Source organism: Lissotriton helveticus, chromosome 1_1 (assembly GCF_964261635.1).
Source record: "Lissotriton helveticus chromosome 1_1, aLisHel1.1, whole genome shotgun sequence".
In the NCBI taxonomy this organism is placed as follows: Eukaryota; Metazoa; Chordata; class Amphibia; order Caudata; family Salamandridae; genus Lissotriton; species Lissotriton helveticus.
In genome coordinates, this window is record NC_136057.1 from 550,159,496 (window position 1) to 550,176,163 (window position 16,668).

The 16,668-nt window shown below is 46.1% G+C and overlaps 1 protein-coding gene across 2 annotated transcripts in view; it reads left to right on the forward strand.

The window, feature by feature from the left end:
* The window catches only part of RERGL (RERG like), a 266,918-nt gene that overhangs the window by 90,108 nt on the left and 160,142 nt on the right, over positions 1-16,668 (forward strand). For both annotated transcript variants that reach the window (XM_078654390.1, XM_078654397.1), the window contains exon 3: positions 1,813-1,886. In XM_078654390.1, coding sequence (XP_078510516.1) covers positions 1,813-1,886 — 74 coding nt within the window. The remainder of the gene's footprint in view (positions 1-1,812; positions 1,887-16,668) is intronic.

The following is a 16,668-nucleotide window of genomic DNA, read 5'->3' on the forward strand; positions in this document are numbered from 1 at the left end:
CGGAACACCCACATTCTATAGAGATCCAAGGCTGCCGGAAAGAGGATCTCTAAAGCTTTTTGAGCAACTGCTGGTGCGTCTTCACATGGTGATCCAGGACAGGGAAATCTAGTGATGAACACGCAACCATAAGCAGTCTGGGGCACCTGTCAATGTGGCCTAACAGGCCTATGGGAGATGGGCCATTACTTCAAGGGTTACTGGCAGCCATGAGCAGCCTGTGCAGATAAGAGCAGTGGGGCGGTGTGGCCTGTTTGGGGGGGGGGGGGGTTTGACAGACAACCACAAGGGAAAATTAAATAAATAATTAATTTCCCCTCATCGAAGTCCGTCATAATCCATCACCCCCTCACTCCACCCAGATCCACAGCCCTTACCTGCACAGGCCGCTGCTGCTGGCAGCAGAGCTAAATGAGGCACCGGGGTCAGAAACCCAGAATGTCCTGTGACTGTAAATAGAATGTTGAATCAGCAGATTTGCCAGTGTAAGAGCACCACCAATTTACAGCTGTGCTCCCACTCTGCCATGCTCTGCATGGCCCCCCTATGTGGAAACTAGAAATGGAATGTTGCAATATGTTTTAAAGAAAGTTAGCATGAAATCCCACAATGGAAAATGCCATTAATGCCCTTCAGCATAAACTGGGGACTCAAGTTCCTGTGATGCAGTTCACTCATGCCTAACAAAGTCAGTGGGTCCAAATTTGACCAATAGCCTTTGCACTTCTGTGACGTGGCCTGACTGAGTGCTACAAGTGGTGGGAGTTTTAGGGGCAGAAGCCGATATTCTCAATTTAGCGACATCAGTGTATTCAAACAATTGCCTTGCAGTACATTGAAATGAACAAACTATGAATAACAAGTGGCCTATGCTTTTAGGTCCTCCTTACAGTGGTGACTTAATTTTGATGTGGCCAGAAACATAAGCTATTGGCCCAATTGGAATTATGAGTTATTTGCTTTCATACTGAGATTTCATGTGCCCGGGCCAAATCTGTGCCAAATTTGGGAACTACCGTGAGAATTAGATTCAGAATTAAATATGCTATTAGTAATTCCTCATTTTTTGATGATCTTCAAGGTCCAACTTGTAATGCACCTGAAATTCTTAATTCCTTAGGGCCATATTATCAAGAAAGGGTGATACATTATCGCCGCTTTTATCGGCAGGAAACTGCCGCTAAAGCGGCGATAATGGGCTTGATAATAGGCCCTTGTGAATTCCCATAGAAGCCCAGGATCTGGTGTTAACCTGGGCTTCTATGTGAATTCACAAGGGCCTATTATCAAGCCCATTATCGCCGCTTTAGCGGCAGTTTCCTGCCGATAAAAGCGGCGATAATGTATCGCCCTTTCTTGATAATACGGCCCTTTATTTTTATAAACTGTCTTTATTGAAGGAAAGAGAAACGGTACAAAGTATAACCACGGATAACCTCGTGGCAAATCACAAAAGCACAACCACAAGACAATCCGTCAAGGAACAATAGGAAGGTGAGAAACACTGTGAAGGACATGCAACTAGGGATGAGGTGGGGGTGGCTAGTCAATGGGACCAGGGCGACGATGGGCAAGGGGGACAGAGGTAGTAGGGAGACGAGAAGGGCCCGAAGGACCCACGACCCCCAATTGGCACAGGGCTTTCTACATCCTTGGCGTTACCTGTAACTCCAGTATCGGTAGCTCAGTGAGAGGTGAAATAACACCTTAGTGTATTTTATCAAAGATATAAACATTGTTTTACCAGAATTGCTACATTTGTCTGTACAGATATGAGTTCTTGGCATCTAAATCATATGCATTTTTTTGCAGAATGCGTCTACACTAAACGACTGAGTCTGGATGGCAGGCAGATGAATATTGAAATCTATGATCCCTGCTCACAGGTAAGCTACAATGTGCATCTGAGACCGAAATTCCTCTCGACATTCATGCCTAAATGGTGTTTCATTCTGGTACATAACCAGTGCCTCTCGGTATTGCTTATCTGCCATGCCCCTATCCTTTCACCCCGGAATGCTGTTATGACTCCACGGGATAGCGTCCCTGCTCTATGTTCTATCTTGAAGTAAATTATGTGAAGGGGCTAAAAATACTTCTGCTTGGTCTGAACACGGTGTCACGTTTGCGGTGGTTTTACTGCTTCCTAGTAAAGTGAATTTAAGGAAGATGACTTTGGAACAGATAAGCAGGCTGTGCCATCTAGTGACCACGATTATATTTGTATTATTTGTTCAAGACGAGGCAGCAGAAAAAAACTCTATGGGTCAGACTATAAAACACATTTTTGACTGACACTAATGCGTGTCACTGCTGGAAAGGAAGGGTTTGGAGCAAATACCTTTAATCGTCGTATCATGAAAGCAGATTTGTGGAGCTCGTAATATGTAATTGGGATGTTTGTGCATTTTTATGTTGCATGTTTGTGGTGTGGATAATGTGTTTTTTTTGTTTTGTTGTGTTGTGCTCTTTTGCCTTGTGTTATTGTATTTATACTGTATTTTTTGTTTTGCATTCTCTGTAACTGTTGGTTTGTGTTGTGACCACTTATGTTTTTGCTTTGTTGTTATTTTGCTTGGTGTTATGTTTTCAGTTTTTTACTCTAGCTATAGCAAACATGCTGCAATATTTAAAGTTGAAAGCTGCACATTCCTTTAAATTTACTTTGAATTTCCCAAGGTGGTATAATACTCCAGCTCAAGCTCTTCAACTATATACTTAAGACATCATTCAGCCCAATTCTCCAGCAAAGTCTTGGCCTAAATTACCACTTTCAATGTTCACTTTATGTGGCATTGTCCGATTTATTTGATACAACTGTTTAACACAGTGCCTTTTATTTTTCATAGTGCTCTCTTTACACGTATAATCACTTGCATTAAAATTACAACAGGAGATAAAAAGAGATGTGTCAAAATAGGTTTTGAAGAAAATATTGGTCATGACCACAAATATAGGTGCAGCATAGCATGAACTAGATGGCTGCCTGCGAGTCAACAATTAGTGTGGTCGCAATCTTTCATCCATTTTTATGTTGTGTCTGCACAGCGTTTGCGCTGTGCTTGAGAAATCTATTGTTTTCAATATAAACTTTTTCACACAGCCAGTGGTGCCCAGATACAATATATTGCATTAATCCAGAGGAGATCTGATCAATGACTGAATGATAATCCTTCGGACTGAGGCGCTAAAAAGGCCCAATATCTTTCTCAATCCAAAGCAACAGAATGTCATGGTCTTGGTTTACAGTTCGAAAGAGAGCTTGTTTTCCACCCAAAATTCCAGATGTTTGGCTGTGAATTTGGGTTCAGGGGGCTGGCGCAGCATTTTAGGCCACCAATGTACACCTCATTCTGAAGCGTGTTTTCACAGCAACAGAATTTCCATTTTATTGGCATTAAGCTTCAAGCAGTTTGCATGCCTCCATTCTACCACAACTCAAATGCCGTTCCAGAAAGTAGCTGGGCCTTTCTCTTCCTCAGCATACAAAGATATTATAAGCTGGGTACCAGCATAAGATACTAGTGATCTCCCAAAAGATCTAACAATTTCTATCAGCGGCCTGAGGTAAGTTTTAAAAAGGGTTGGACTCACAGCAGAGCCTTGAGTAACTCCTGTTGCCTTTGGGGGAAGGTGAAAGGTGGAGAAATCACCAGAAAGGAGCGATCCTTCGGGAAGGACTTAAACCCGGTCAAAGCCTTACACCCAAGCCTGGCTACCATGCAGCCTGTCCAGGAGCACCTCATTGGTGACGTTGTCAAAGGCAGTCCTAAGATTTAATAAAATTAGCACAGCCCAGCCTCCATCATCCACTCGTTGCCTGAATTCTTCAGTCACCTTGGGCAGATCCTGCCAGAAAATTAGAAACATAAACATTGTGTGGACAGAATATCATGTCAAAAAACTAATGAGGACCTAAATGTAAAGGAGATACATTGAAATAGGGAAGTACAGATTTACTATTCTTAGCTCCACATCTACATACCTTGAAGATATATATATATATATATATATATATATATATATATATATATATATATATATATATATATATATATATATATCCACTGCTTGGCTCCTTCCCTTCTCGCTAGGCGCTACTTTCCCTTGGTCGCGTTTCTCCTGCGGTTGAGCCAACCGCTAACAATTCACAAACAGGCTTCCCCGGTCACCGGGGATGGGGGGAGTCGCAGATAAAAAACGGCAATCAGTCGCTTATTTCAGTTCATTTGCAGGTTTATTTCACAAATCCATTCGGGGGTCAAAACCTGCAAATGAACTGAAATAAGCGACTGATTGCCGTTTTTTATCTGCGACTCCCCCCATCCCCGGTGACCGGGGAAGCCTGTTTGTGAAATATATATATATATATATATATATATATATATATATATATATATATATGTATGGTCAAGCTGAATATTTGTGAATTTATATATACAGTAAAACTTTGCTCGCCTATAGAAACTTATCTTCACAATATTTGTGTCCTTAATATTCTTGACATGATATTTTCTCCCAAGATATTTATGTTTCCGAGATTCTGCCTAACCACCTTTTGAGCCAGGCATTTTCTGTACTGTGAAGTGGCCTAAAGCTGTTTGGATATACATCCAGCAAGTTGTGATTTGCTGGAAATTTCACCAAAAGGTTACTTACATGCTTTTCCATTACTTTGCACAAAAATGGTAAATGAGAATTAAGCCAGTAATTCTCGAGTAGGACTTGGTCTAAATTGCAGTTTTTGGGGGGTTACTTTCGACTGTTTCCAAGCAGTCAGCACTTTAGTGGTGGATAATGAGAGATTTCTTACATTGAGAAATATTATAACAAGGACCACGTCTGCTGTTTTCTAAATGTCTGGCCTAGAAGGATTTTCTAGAGAGCCAGATTTGATCTTTGATATAACAGAATGTAGCAAGTCCGCTTTCAGAAAGTAAAACACCATTAGCCGGCTGTTTGAAAGTGACCCCCTGAGCAATCTCCAAGGAACCGCGGGGTATATTATCAAGGGGATTTATCTCTGCTTTTTTGGCTTTAAAAGCCAAGAAAGCGGAGATAAAATCATCTCCCTATTACCTAGCTGTTGCTAACACCAGTTAGCGACAGCTAGTAGGAGATAGCGACCATCTTGGGCCCCACTTTGCATGTCAGTGATATATATCACTAATGACATGCAAAGTGGGCATGCCAAGATGTTAGCGACTGGAAACAGTCGCTAACATCGCTATCTCCTATTACCAACTTTTGGAGATATTTGTGCTAAGCGCGAATATCTCCAAAAGCTAACACCTGCCCTGAGCAGTTCTTAGCCATGTTATCCAATGGGAGGTGGATAACATGGCTAAGAGCATTAGCTTGGTCAAGCATGAATATCGCTGACTTTTCAGCGATATTCATGCATTGCGGCAGTTTTTTATCGCATTTGCGATAAACCTTGGTAATACCAAGGTTTATCTGCGGTAAAAATCGCCGCAGCTCAGCGATAAAATGTTGTCTCTAACCAAGCAATAGCGATAATTATCGCTATTGCTTGGTAATATGCCCCCGCATTCAGTGTTTTCGCCCAAGAAGCTGGAATAAATATTGCTTACTTTCTTAATAAAATAGTCCACCAACAGATTGCATTTTTCATTAGACATCTCAGTAAGAGGAGGATTATTCCCATACTTCACCAAACCGTGCACAATAGCATAGATCACTTTTGTAGGCTTATGAATACTTAATTTCTGCTGTGAAAGAATTCACCCGTGCCTTTTAACAATTTTATGAAAGACCTTATAGCTACCATATAGGTTTTTTTTAGCAGCACTGTCATACACTTTTCTCCCAGTGCATTACATCACTTTGCAATATTTATTTTGTTCAACTGTTGGTCAAACAATGGGGTGGATGGCTCATTTCTCTGCCTAATCTCCCGATCAGAAACTCCAATGTCAAACACATCCAAGAGCTCACATACTGCACTTCATCCTCGATAGTATTGTCAATCCTGGGTACAATATTTTGTAATAAGTTACAAAAATCAGTATCATCCAGTTCATACCACTGTTTACCAATAGCGGATTTGCCCTGCTCACTGTGCAAAGCACGAGGTGCTGCCACAATAAAGGGGGTAGCAAAACGATAAGACCATGAAACTGGAATCGGCATACGAACCTGTAAATTAGGTAAATTAGAGATCACTGCCCTTGTCTAATTGAATAATGCATAGCTTCCAGATCACAAATAAAATTAAAACTCTGAGTGGAGGAGCCCACCTGAGGCTGGTTGCTGTCACAAGTGGCATAGTGGGCATAGAAAGATGGACTAGGGTGCAACATCGAGTGTCAGTGGCTGAAATCATTTAAAGCATTCCACACATCACTATTTAGTTTTCCTTAGTGCAATGCCCTAAATGCTATGGGTATACCTATACCTGAGTACCATGCATACTGCACCAAATGATTCAAGCTGCAATCCACCCTACTAACAAAGACTGAATAAACTGAAACTACTCCTGGATTGTTTACATATGAATACAAATTTACAATAACTTTAAGTGAATAAAAAACCATCAAGATCCTGAGAATGGTGCAGAAATGTGTCGTAAGTTGTTCTTTGGTGGATGTTGAGGCACTATGAGAGTGCAATGCCTGTAGAGCTTTTTCATGAAATTGTTATGTCTAGCTGAATACAGCATTTTGGTGTCAGCTGAGCTCTCATCTCTTTCATGAATTTTCACACCCAGGCAAAGATTTACAGATTATTCACACGATGCAGTGAAGTAACCAAATTTGCTGCGCTTTTCTACTCATGGCTGAAACAGAACGCATAGGAAAGTCTAATAAGATTGGCCTGCTGTTGCTGGCATACCCTATGCTGATGTTCAATCAAGGGTGCCTTGCGTGACATACACTGTCCTGTACAGAACATTCTCATAACAAATTGGTCTTCTGTTAGCTGTAGTTTTTTGGGCATAGTATTAAAAGTTAACTGCTCTGGAATTCAAGTAACTTTTTGGAAAGTCTCGCTATAGTAAATTTTGATTTGAGCTACTGACGTCCTCCTTCTTTCTTGACCAGAGTGACTGCTCCATTAAGCTATCAAGCACAGTATTTCAGGACTTCGAGGTGCACAGGTTCTAAGACCAAGGAATTCATTATGACTTCAACAACAAGCAACAGACTCAATTTCCTTCACTTGGCTAAGAATCCAGTAGTACAACTGGTGCCACGTAGAACACAAAATCAAGCAAGTTGTTGACACAACCCAAATAATTTCAATACGTATCATCAATGACTATATTCAGTGTAGATCGAATTAGACAAGAAAAACACACGATTCAATTGTGTATTACTATTTTTAAAACATAGGATCAAGCACAGCTGTCAAAATTAAAAAAATATGCATCGAGTCACCTCGTGTCTCATGAATTAGAAAGCTTGTCAGTATGTCGATGGGGATAACATATACAATTCAGCAAACATGGTTGACATTAGTTAATAGACAGTCAGCGTATTCCAAATGGGGTGGTATCTGCTGCAATTACAAATTCATTTGCATGACCATGCACATTATATAGGTAGGTACCAAGAACAGGGTCACAAATCACACACTAGCAACATTTTAAATACAGAACAATCATAAACGTGCTCATATGGACACATACAACGCTAAACACAACTCAGACATAGACACATTCGCAGCAATCTTCTACAACCTGAAAATACCTGCAAATAAACTAAAACAGTATTCCCACCAACCAAGGAACTTAGTTGTTCTAATATCATTTGCTCCTATCGCTCATAAAAGGAAGATCAATCTTTATTAGACTGAAAACCTATCCTGAAAATGCACATTGAATCTTGAAAATGCTTACTAATTTGGTTGCCACGAGAATTATTGTAGCACTTGGATCAGCCAAAGAATTATTATTCTGTGAATGGTTGAATTTGTACTCTCCTTGATGTAGTTACAAATGCAGTATCTCAGTTTAGAACACGTGGAAGCTTGTGGGTTCCAATACATGAAAATCACCAGATTTCTTTTTCTATTTTTTGTTTGTGCATATCGACTTCGTTATTCATTGTCTATAGTGGATGAACCCTCTAATATAAGTTTCCTTTACTGTAAGCTTCAGGGCTAATTGATTGAAGATGTAACTACCAATGCCTACCTTTTAAAATAAGGTCCACTGTGAATCAACTTGGAAGTAAGATGCTCTGTTCAGGTTATGTGTGCACACATATTCATAAGAGTGCAAATGTGCACCAGCTGAATAAGGAAGTATTTTGTCTGACTTAACCTGAAATCTGTGTACAGATAGCACAGTTGTAACCTGTTAGAAATGAGACTTCCGGTTGGCTAAGGCTTGCGCCAAAGCCAGGCAGAAACCACCACTCTAGTCTGGGCAAGGGAGTTACACTCTGAAGATAACCCCTGCTCTACCCCTTGGTAGCTTGGCACGAGCAGTCAGGCTTATCCCAGAGGCAATGTGTAAAGCATTTGTGCAACCCACACACACAGCAGCAACACACTTGGCACAATACAAAAGAAACTCCACACAGGGTTATATCAAAAATAGCCTTTGTATTATCATAGCCGCATTACAAACATAACCACACATTTACACTCTGCCTTCTGGCACTAGGCAATATTCACAGGGAATTATATACAGGACAGGGCCAATCAGCCACTGCCAGAACCATCAGAACTGGTAAGTAAATGTAAAACACAACCAGTAACTAGTGGTACCATAATGACCTAAGCATTATCACATTAGCATTAGACACCATCCTAAAATATCATAGCATGACATTAGGCAAAAACACATTAGGCATTAGGTATCACCAGCCTAAACACATTATGCAATCACCTCATGAGCATAAATACATTAGTGTAAATGCCATGGACATTAATCATATTTGGCATAGGCGTCCTAAACAAACAGGGCACCATAGTAACACAAGGAAAGTGCACATTATGTAAGATGCCAATGGGCATCAACATGTTATGCACGCAACCTTAGGCATAAATACATTAGGCGTAAACACTGAATTAGCCCCTGTGCACCACAGTAACACTGTTAGGGTGCACACAGCTCATTAGTCCCTCCTGGGCATCAATGTCACTGTTCACGGGCACCAAATTCCACCAGGTCCCCTAGAACCCACTGGCCCTGACAAGGTTTTCACCCTGGCCTCCCTGGCTGCCGATGCAGCCACAACAAATTTGTCACCCAAGAAATGCCCCCGTCGGTGGAGCGACTTCCCTCCGTTTCCTAAAGAAATGGCAATGCCCCGTTGGACAGCTGCCCACTCTCCTGCGGTGTAGCTGAGTGCAAAACTGGGCCCTGGGAACCTTGTGTCCCCAACTTCAAGGCAACTTCACCAGGTCCCCTGCGCCTGGCCCGGTATGTTCACTTTAACCAAGGCAGCTGCCCTCTACCACTCGGGGCAGCTGCTACCGCGGGTGAAGGGAATCCTACTTACCCCACCCCTTGCAACAGCCCAACTCACCCTTGTTCGGGCAAATTCGGTTTCAGCAGGCAGTTGTATGGGCTCTTCTTGATGGCCAGGACCAAGGTACTGTGGCCTCGCATCCCCCTTTCCAGCCGACCCGACTTTGCTTCCAATGTGGCATGTAGGCTCCAAGTCGTCCTTCAGTTTTCTGTGCTGTTCTCCGGCCATATGTGGGGCTTTCCCTACCACAGGAACCCCGCCTACCTCCAGGTAGCCAGGTTGCCTGACTTCTCTTGGGGCGTCTTCCTCTGTGAGACACCCACAACCCGGCAACAGCCGCCTGGCTTTCTCCCACTATGGAACAATGCCTGTGCAACTTTTCGTCATCAGGACAGCGGGGCAGGCTCCTTCCAAATGCAGGGTGGGCTCCCACCTTTCCATGCTTACAAGTGCCAGTGGGGTCCTGCCTTGCTTCTGGGATCACCGCAATGCAGGGTGGGCTCCCGCTTCCTCCTGAAAACAAAGGGGAATCCCCACGCTGGGGTTTTCTCTAAAATGCAACTCCACGCTGCAGGGCACCCAACAGCGAGGTAGGCTCCCGCTCTCCTTCGGAAAGTGCAGGGTGGGCACCCGCTTTTCTGGCATGAACGCGGGGTGGGCTTCCGCTCGTAATAAACACCAATGTGGGGTAGGCTCCAGCCAAACACTGGACACCAATCCGGGTGGTCTCCCGCTCCTCCACCAGCAGCATGGGGGAATCCCTACATTGGGGACTCCCTCTGAATGATGGGCAGTTCAGCACTGCAAAGCCCCAGCATTCTCCCCATCCTGAGAGAGATAGCGCTTTCAAGTTACTCAAGCAAGATTTCAGGGGCTCAAGGCTGGGCAAAGAAAGCAACAGGCACGCCAGGACGCCGGGGTTCCATGGCAAACAGACCCTTCAGCTGCCTAGCAGGGCAGTCAGTCCATCCCCAGTGGCGGTTCCTCCTGGCAGACCAGCAGACTACCGGCTGCAAGTAGGCACCAAGCGGCACCCATAAAAAGCACACCTTCATGTGCTCACAGCCCCTTTATTTATACTTTTCTTCCCCTTTGTCTGTAGTCCAGGGCTTTGGGGAAACCAGATGCAACTGGTTCAGAGGGGAATTGGATCACTTTCTTTACAAGGCTCCTCTTCCCGTTTGTCAGGTGGGGGCTCGTCATCAGACATACCACAGGGGGGCAGAGCCAGCATTGTACAGGCTAGGCACAGACCTATTCAGGGACTAACCCTCCCACTACTCCAAATGCAGATGTCCCGTTCAGCCTACTGCTGACTCACCCTGCCGCTCCTGGAGCCACACACACCTCACCAGCCCCTGTCACTCAAAAGCCAGACATGCAATTCACATCAGGCAGGCAGACACATAGCACACAGAAATGCCAACTTCTAAAAGTGGCATTTCTAAAATAGTCATAATACATTTGAGCACACCATTGCATAGCAGTTATTATCACTAGTCCAAACATACCAAACTTGGCACCGCTTTGCCTCTCATATCAGGAATTACCTCTGAAACACTTATCAGGGAATCCCCAATGCATTCCTATGGGAGGACAGCCCCACAGTAGTGAGAAACCAAAATGTCTGTTTGTCACTACCAGGACATATCACACACTTAAGGTACCTGTCATATCTTTTACCTACAATGCACCCTGCCCATAAAACTAGCTAGAACCTACCTTAGGGGTGACTGACATGCAGTAAAAGGGGGTCACAGACATGGCACACCCTTTAGATGCCACATCACAGCGGCAGTAACACTGCGCACAGGCCCTGCAATGGCAGAGGCCTGGGATAGGTTTGAAAGGCTACTTTGGAGGGTGGCGCAAACAGCTCTGCAAGCCCACTAGTAGCATTTAATTCACCAGCCTGGGTATCTGAGATGCCACTTTACCACCAGGTGTAGACCAATCTTACCTTAATTAACACAGAGAGCACATGCACTTTACACTAGACAGCAGTGCTAAAGTGCCCAGAGTCTTAAAACCTCCAATTTCATGTCAGAAAAAAGGCTAGGAGAAAGGCAAAAAGTTCAGAGATGACCCTGCAAAAGGGCCAAGTCCAACACAACCCCCTTCCAGCCAAAACGCAAGTTAGACCAATCACCACCTTGATTGGCATTCCTGCCTTGGGCGATAGAACATGGACGTGGGCCCGCAACTGCAGGGACACCCTCCAGTTCCACGCCACTCTGAAACAACGTGGTTCCCTTTGTCAAAGCTCTCAGGATCAACTAGGCTACCCCACTGGTACTCCCTAGCTAACCACAGCCAGGACCAGGCCCTAGGCCACCTAGATGTTACTGGTCCTTGTCAATCCACAGAGTGGGGGGCAGTAACCCCTGGCACATAGTAACCATTCTCCACTCTTCCTCTCATCAGTTTAGTTCCAAACTGCCACTGATCCTCCAACCTAGGGTTCGCACCCTCAGGCCGACCAGAAGTCACAGGCAAGACACTCCACTCCCTACCTCTTCTTCTGGGGTTCTGTACCCTCCTTCTTGGAGGGGCACCCTCAGAACACAATTCTCCACCAACTGAAACTTCCTAACAGGAGGCCAGTTCATTCAGGCCCTTGGAGACTCTTGTCTTCAGAAGAACAAAGCACACAGCATAGTTCCTCTTCAAGCAGGGGACAAAGCACACAGCACAGTTCTTTAGATCGCTCCTCAATAGAAACAGCAACTGCAGGTCAGCCCCCAGACACACTGCAATGGCAGCTCTTTTCCTCAGTCTTCTTCAGCTGTTCTCTTTGGCAGAGATTCCTCTTGATCACAAAGTGGTAGTCTCCCAACCAAGGGTCTAAACCGTCAGGTTGCACCAGGGTAAGAAGCGAGGGCTCCCTCCCTCTGCACCCCCTTCCAGAGTGCTGCACCCTCCCAACTGGAGCAGTACCCCTGGAAGCTAAACCGGTCAGGACACTGGTTACAGATGTCCTTCCCTCCAGGTCCGGCAGATCCTGAACATGTCCTCCCAACCTTCAGACTGAACCCCGCAGCTGAGCACTAGCCTGGCACACCAGGACTTCTGGGGACTCACACAGTATCCTCCGAGGGTAACACATGACTAATGTGTTTTGTGACAGGCTGCCTGGTGCAGATATCCTGACCCCTGTCCATCTGACAGTGCACGGAGATCCCCCAGGACAGAAGTGGTGTCGCCATGGTCCCTTCTAGGAGACTCAGCCCTTCTGGCTGGTCCCTGATCCACTGGTTCTCCCACTGGGGAACACATCCCCCTCTCACCCCTCTCTCAGGTCTTCTACACCCTTCCAACTGGGGCGACACCGTCAGACACCAAAACCACTGGAGCACCATTTACAGGTGCTCCAGGTTCTCCTGACACTAGGAGATCTTCCTCAAATTGCCTGCAAGTACAGCCTAGGCCTCCAACCTGGTGTTCCCTCAAGGACCCCTCCAGGCCCTGAGACTGGGTTTCGGGCACCTTGTGACACACAGTCCCACACTCACTCCTTCTCCACTGAGACAGGACGTGAGCCCCTTCACCCCTCTCACTACACGGGAACCTAGCTGGGCTACTCTGAACGTCTTCCAACACACAGGACTGGAAAATACCTGAGCCACTCCTTTCGGGATCACTCCCCAATGCCTCTTCACACCCTCTAGCACACAGCCAGAGGTCTGCCTCCCGTGCCAGCTCCCTGGGATCTGGTGTTGGCGCAACTCCGGAAATCAATCACTAAACCTGTACTCTCTGACAACCAGATTGATCAGCCCTTCAAAATCATCTGCTGTGCTACCCATCACCCAACCTTCCAGTGCATCACAATACTCATCCACAAACTCCCCACAAGACTGGTGTGACAGTTTCTTACTGCCCCTGACCCTCAACCTATACCCTTCAGGCGTGACACTCCTCCTGGAAACTAGGTACCATCTTCTGGGCTCTGGCAGTGGGACTTCCTACACTGGAATCAATTCTGCTGCCACCAATGGACCCGACCCTCACCGGTGAATCCAGACAACTCAAACTACACTCAGGGGCTGACCTACCCTCCAGAGTTAGTTTTTTCTCCTCCACCCTCAGCTGCACTAGCTCCAATTTGGGCCTTTCTAACGCCAGCTGATGCTCCCTTTCTTCCCTCCTATCCACCCACTCCTCAGGGGACAGGGAAAGGGATGGGGCACTGCCCCCGGCACTGGACCCAGCAAGGGAATCCCTATCTATGGGATCCTCCCCATCCAAATGGCGTCCCCACCTCGTCATTTTCTCTCTCCTCCCGGGTGTACTCCATCTTGGCAAGATACACAACCTACAGTGGAACGGGAGAGCACTATTCAGAAAAATGACACTTTTAGGAGAAAAATAATCAGTAGAAATAATCCCCAAACCTGTGATTCTCTAAATGCAGAGATTATAGTGCAGCCAGTTGTCACTGTGGTACTGCGCAAACGTAAGTTCTATCCTCACCGCTGACAACCAATGTTAGAAATTGAAGTTCTGGTTGACTAAGGCTTGCGCAAAAGCCAGGCAGAAACAACCACTCTAGTCCAGGCAAGGGAGTTGCATGCTGAAGATAAACCCTACTCACCCCCTTGGTAGCTTTGCACGAGAAGTCAGGCTTATCCCAGCGGCAATGTGTAAAGCGTTTGCACAACACACACACACAGCAGCAACACACTAGGCACACTACAAAAGAAACTCCACACAAGGTTATATCAAAAATAGCCTTTGTATTATCATAAACACATTAGCAACATAATCAAACAGTTACACTGTGCCAACTGGCACTAGACATTATTCATAGGGATTGTATACAGGACAGGAACAATCGCGCCACTGTCAGAACCATCAGAACAGGTAAGTATATGTAAAACACAACCAGTAACTACTGGTACCATAATGACCTAAGCATTAGACACCATCCTAAAATATCATAGGATGACTTTAGGCACAAACACATTAGGCATTAGGTATCACCAGCCTAAACACATTATGCGATAACCTCATAAGCATGAATACAGTAGCATAAATACCATGAGCATAAATTATATTTGGAAAGTGCCCATTATGTAATATAACATTGGGCATCAACATGTTATGCACCCCACCTTTAGGCATTAATACATTAGGCCTAAACACTGAATTAGCCCCTGTGCACCACATTAACACTGTTAGGGTGCCCATAGCTCGTTAGCCCCTCCTGGGCATCACTGTCACTGGTCACGGGCACCAAATTCCACCAGGTCCCCTAGAACCCACTGGCCCTCATGAGGTGTTCACCTTGGCCTCCCTGGCTGCTGATGCAGCCACAACAAATGTGCCATCCAAGAAATGCCCCCATTGGTGGAGAGACTTCCCTCCGTCTCCTAAAGAAATGGCAATGCCCTATGGGGCAGCTGCCCGCTCTACTGCGGAGCAGCTGAGTGCAAAACTGGGCCCTGGGAACCTTGCGTCCCCAACTTCGCTGGGTCCCCTGAGCCTGGCCCGGTATGTTCACTTTAACCAAGGCAGCTGCCCTCTACCACTCGGGGCAGTTGCTACCGCAGGTGAAGGGAAACCTATAACATAACATAACATCTTAATGCTTGTGCAGAGTAGGGGATGCGTCTGTTCCTTATTGGAGAGGAGGTGATGCGTTGATTCTCATACTGCATTCCGGTTGCGATGCAGCAAGATGGCGTCTCAATGCGATGTGACAATCCGGTGCGATATGATGGCACCCTTGATGCAATGCGATGACATGAAGATGATGCATTCACGCACGATGACCGTGCCACGAACTCTGTAACTTTGGAGCCACGACAGGCCCTGCGACACGCTTCTCCGGTGATGCAACGGCGACCCTTGTGGTGGTGACACGCTTCTCCAGTGATGCAACGGCAAAGAGCTGTGACAAAGACACGCTGCTCTGATGATGCGGTGGTGACACGCTACTCTGGCGATGCGATGGCAACAGCTGCAACGGAGACTGTGGGACTGAACGCAGTGGCACAGTGCCCAAAGCATCTAAACCAGCAAGACAGAGGAAGCAATCAGTGAAAAATGGAAGGGAGACTCACGCCAATGGTACCAGGTCTAACACGTGTCCCCTCCAGCTGAAATGTGGTGAGAACTACCCTTCCCTTTGGGAGTTCTCTTCTCTAAGGAGGAAACATCTGGACAGACCATCAGCCTTTGTGTATTCTGTACCAGGGCGGTGTTCCACCGTGAAGTCCATCCCCTGTAGGGAAATGGACCACCTCACCCCTCATCTGCATCAACCATCTGAGGGGCCTGTGGTCTGTCTGAATCCGGAAGTGAGTCCCAAACAGGTAAGGTCTCAACTTCTTCAGTGCCCAGACCACAGCAAATGCCTCACGCTCAATTGCACTTCACCTCAGTTCCCGGAGAAGTAACCTCCTACTGATGAAGGCTACAGGTTGGTCTAGGCCCCCCTCATTGATCTGTGAAAGAAATGCCCCCACACCATGCTTGGAAGTGTCTGTTTGGACAATGAATTCCCTTGAGAAGTACGGCACCTGAAGCCCGGGTGCTGTGCATATGGCAGTCTTCAGGGTGTCAAAAGCCTTCTGACAGGTGTCAGTCCAATTCGCTTTCTTGGGCTGCCTCCTGGAAGTCAGCTCAGTCAAGGGTGCAACAATGTTGCCATACCCCTTGACAAACCTCCTGTAGTACCCAGTGAGCCTAAAAATGCTCTCATCTGTGTCTGGGTCTTGGGGGGTTCCCATGCCAATGGTATCAATCTTGGGTTGTAGGGGCACCACCTGGGAACTCCCCACATGGTGCCCCACGTACAGCACAGAACCCTGCCCGATCTGGCACTTACTTGCCTTGATCGTGAGGCCTGCCTTTCGCAGTGCCATCAACACTTCCCAGAGGTGGCACAGATGTTCTTCCCAACTGGCGCTGAACACTGTGATGTCATCCCGGTAGGCGGCACTGAAATCAGCCAGTCCAGCTAACACCTGGTTGACCAACCTTTGAAAGGTTGCAGGGGCATTCTTCATCCCAAAGGGCATAACCCAGTAGTGGTAGTGCCCATCTGGTGTGGAGAATGCGGACCTCTCTTTGGCCCCATCAGTTAAGGCAATCTGCAGGTACCCAGACCTCAAATCAAACGTGCTGAGGTACCATGCAGCCCTTAACCGATCAATGAGCTCATCAGCTCTGGGGATGGGGTGCGCGTCAGTCCTCTTCACTGAATTGAGTCCTCGGTAGT